The sequence below is a fragment of the Hylobates moloch genome, unplaced genomic scaffold (genome assembly GCF_009828535.3).
Source record: "Hylobates moloch isolate HMO894 unplaced genomic scaffold, HMol_V3 SCAFFOLD_15, whole genome shotgun sequence".
NCBI lineage: Eukaryota > Metazoa > Chordata > Mammalia > Primates > Hylobatidae > Hylobates > Hylobates moloch.
The window spans coordinates 93,097,269-93,100,578 of record NW_026652290.1 but is presented as its reverse complement, the minus strand read 5'-3'; the positions used below and the strand labels follow the sequence as shown (position 1 = coordinate 93,100,578).

At 52.6% G+C, this 3,310-nt stretch overlaps 1 protein-coding gene across 1 annotated transcript; it reads right to left on the bottom strand.

Annotated features, from left to right (window-relative positions):
• Window positions 1-208: 208 nt before the first annotated feature.
• IGFL1 (IGF like family member 1) lies at window positions 209-1,697 on the bottom strand. The gene is made up of 4 exons (XM_032177989.2): window positions 1,640-1,697; window positions 1,285-1,341; window positions 929-1,172; window positions 209-628 (listed from the first exon to the last, which is right to left on the bottom strand). Exons 1-4 carry the CDS (start codon window positions 1,662-1,664, stop codon window positions 619-621), a joined length of 336 nt encoding a protein of 111 aa, XP_032033880.1. The 5' UTR covers window positions 1,665-1,697; the 3' UTR covers window positions 209-618.
• Window positions 1,698-3,310: the final 1,613 nt, after the last annotated feature.

Sequence of the window (3,310 nt, the reverse complement as noted above, 5' to 3'; positions counted from 1 at the left end):
GGGGTGGCCAGGGCCCTAGTCACCGAGCACGAATAACAAAATAATAAATTTAAAAATAAATGGAGAAAGAAAAAATAAGTGTGTGCATGAACAGAACAAACGGAAAGGCCTGGATGCCTCTGGGTGACAGAGAGAAGGGGCCCCAGGTCACCCTTTGTGACCCCTTTCAACCGTCCAAGCTCTCTAATTCATGAATTCTACAGTATGAATTTATAAAATACAGAAATTTATTATGATCCTGTGCTTTGCTCCTGGATAGAAGAGAACTTGAGGTGATGGAAAATCTCACAGAAGGGTGAAGGGTTCCCCAGCCAGCCTTGGGGTGGTGCCTGGTTGATGTTGGCCATAGGGGTCATCATGAGCATTCAGAGTCCCTGGGCCCCCATCAGCACACACATCTCACGCTGTCCAGAATTCTAGAAGGGGATGTGTGGGCCTCCTCAGGGCAGCTGCAGGGTGGGCCTCAGACAGGTGACAGAATGAAGTGGGCGGTTGAGTGTGTGTTTCTCCGGCCCCCAAACAGCCACTCGGCATCCCAGATCTCAGGTAACACCAGCCTCTTTCTCCAAGCCTATCCAGGAAGGAGAATCCAGGAGTCGTCGTTCCCCTGATGTTCTATCAGCTGACACTGGAGATAGTGAGACAGAGACACTGAGCAGGACAGAGACGGCCAGAGATGGGGGCGAGACTGAATATGGGCAGAAAGGAGCACAGGAGAGCCAGGAGGAGAGGACAGCAGGGAAGAGAAAGTGAGATTCTGAGAGGGAAATAAAAATGGATGGAGACACAGGCATAGGGAAAGGGAGAGGTGGTTTGAATAGAGGCAGGGGCAGAGACAGGGAGACAAGGAGAGTGGGGGCTCCACCCAGGGCAGAACAGGCATGCAGCTACCCTGCACTCACAATCTCATGGAGGGGACAGGACTCACCCGCGACAAAGCCTGTCATCTGAGGTCGGGGCTGAGTCGCAGTTCTGGTTTATCAGCTTCACCATGAAGGTCCAGGGGCAGCACTGCTCAAAGCAGACTCTGAAGGTGCAGTTTCCACAACTCCGGGTCCTGGCCAAGGGCACGACAGCATCATCATAGCAACAGTGCTGCAGGGGGTCATAGAACTTGTCCCCACATCTCTTGTGTGGCTGGCACAGCATCAGGTAAGGAGTCATGGGGGCCACTAGAGGAGACAGAGCTGGTGAGATCCAGAAGGTGGTGGCAGGTGGGTCCCAGCCTGGGGTCCCCTGGAAGGTGTACCCCTCCCCCAGCTTCCCAATCACTCCTGGGCTCACCTGGGGCTCCGTGTGTTGAGCAGAGCAGCCTGGAGATGCAGAAAATGGCAAAGACAGCTGTGGGAAAGGGAAAGTGAAGATGGGGTGAGTGGACAGCAACAGATATGACTGGCACTGACATTTAGAAGAAGATTGGGTGGAACCAGGGCTTTGAGCAGTTCAGGGACTGAAACAGGGCTGTGGATGGGGCTGATCTGGGTGCTATGGATGGGGAATTGCTGCGAGCAATTCAAGCCTGGAGATTTGGCTGGGCATGGGAACAGGGATGAGGTGTAGTTTGGGGTGGGGAGAGAGCCATGGTGGTGGCTGAGATTGGAGATGGGCTCAGGTGGGAATGGGGTCCTGTCCTCCTTACCCACGACGCAGCCTCGGGGAGCCATGGCTCTGGGTGGGTGCAGTGGAGTGAGCAGGGGATCAGCAGATCTCAGCCACTCCTTTTATCCCATACTTCTAGTGGAGCTGGTGATGTCATGGCATGTCCTGCCCTCCTGCAAGTCCTGCAGAGACAGGCTGGGTCCTTGGGCAGGAGAGGTGCCAGGCAGGGTACGTGTCATTGTAGCTTTGATCTCACCTTTGTAATCAGGAGAGAAGCAGTTCACCCTCCACCTTCTCTGTGCTATGTGCCCCAATCATCCCCCACACTGAGTCCTCTGGCAAACAGGAAGGTGCAGGATGCTCCTGACATTAACACTCTCCGACACTCCCACGTCCACACAGCGATTCCACAGGATCCTGCTGAGCTATGACTTTCCTCAGTTTCCTTGGGACATTGCTAACCTATGACATCATTTCAAAGGGGCCCATTAGGTCCCAACCTCACAACCGAAACACATGGTCAAGAATCCAGTAACTGCTCAGTCACCTGCAGCTCATGGCATTCGGGTGGGAGAGACTGTGTGACTCAGGCACCTGACTGTCACAGGTTTGGAAGGTGGGAGTGGAGCTGGCAGGACCCCTGGGACTCACACTCCTCTGGGGGCTCTTCAGCTCCTTCTCTGTCTCATTAATGGTCATTTACCCAGGACAGGTCCACTTGGGAGCCCACATGTCCCAGGCTTTGTGTCAGACACTGGTCATGCAGTGCTGAGTAGAAAACGCAAAGTGACTGTCTTCATGACGTTCATGACAGTGAGAGGAGAGAGAGAGAGAGAGAAGGTAGGAGAATAAAACTCCTGGTTTTGGTTATTGTGGTTCCTGGGTTCAGTGTCATTATCACTCTGAAGTTCTGGTGGAGAAATTCCACAGCCCTCCTGAGATTCTCAAAGGCATTTTTCCTTAATGTGCTTTTTCAGAGGGTTGGGTTGTGATTTTCCCTGAGAAGAGCCATCTTGGGGTCAGGATGTGAGGACAGAGGGGAAGGAGCTGTTTTGGGTCAGTTCTGTGGGCCCCTCCCAGCTTCTGCAGGATTTCCTCCGCTCAAGCTCACAGGCCACACCTGGCACGAACAAGCCATTCTCCTCTGGGCCAGGCAAGGTGACCTGTCACCCTCTAGGCACCATGGCTGGGTCCTAGCAGGGCATGGATGTGGTTAGATTTGTGTGTGTGGAAGATCCTGCGTCTGTGTTCCTGGGGAGCACGGATAGGGGCTTCTCTCTGGAGGCAGGAGACACAGGAAGAGGCTGCAGCAGAAATGACTTCAATAAATACCAGAGTGCTCAGCACCCACCTTCTCCCTCGGCAGAACAGACCCTGCTTCCAGCACCATCTCCCTCTCTGCTCCCTTGGTCTCCATTCCTTGTTGCTGTGGGGTACAGCAGTGTTTCCCAGGACACAGATTAGGATGTGCTAGTAGCATGGAAAATCAATTTACTTGGGCATAAACAATGTTATTTTTAAGTAAAGAAATGGGTTAGAAAATGGGACAGTGTGCATTCACTAGAATGCTGTGTGCAACTGTTTGACACTCTTTTTTTAAAAAAATTATTTATTTATTTTTTGAGATGGAGTCTTGTTCTGTTGCCCAGGCTGGAGTGCAGTTGCACAATCTTGGCTCACTGCAACCTCTGCCTCCCGGGTTCAAGCAATT

Coding starts and splice junctions, on each gene's coding strand:
- IGFL1 (XM_032177989.2), bottom strand. CDS start 1,664: ATGGCTCCCCGAGGCTGCGTCGTGG. Junction 1,342..1,639: donor TCCCCGAGGCTGCGTCGTGG/GTAAGGAGGACA, acceptor CCTTTCCCACAG/CTGTCTTTGCCATTTTCTGC. Junction 1,173..1,284: donor CTCAACACACGGAGCCCCAG/GTGAGCCCAGGA, acceptor TGTCTCCTCTAG/TGGCCCCCATGACTCCTTAC.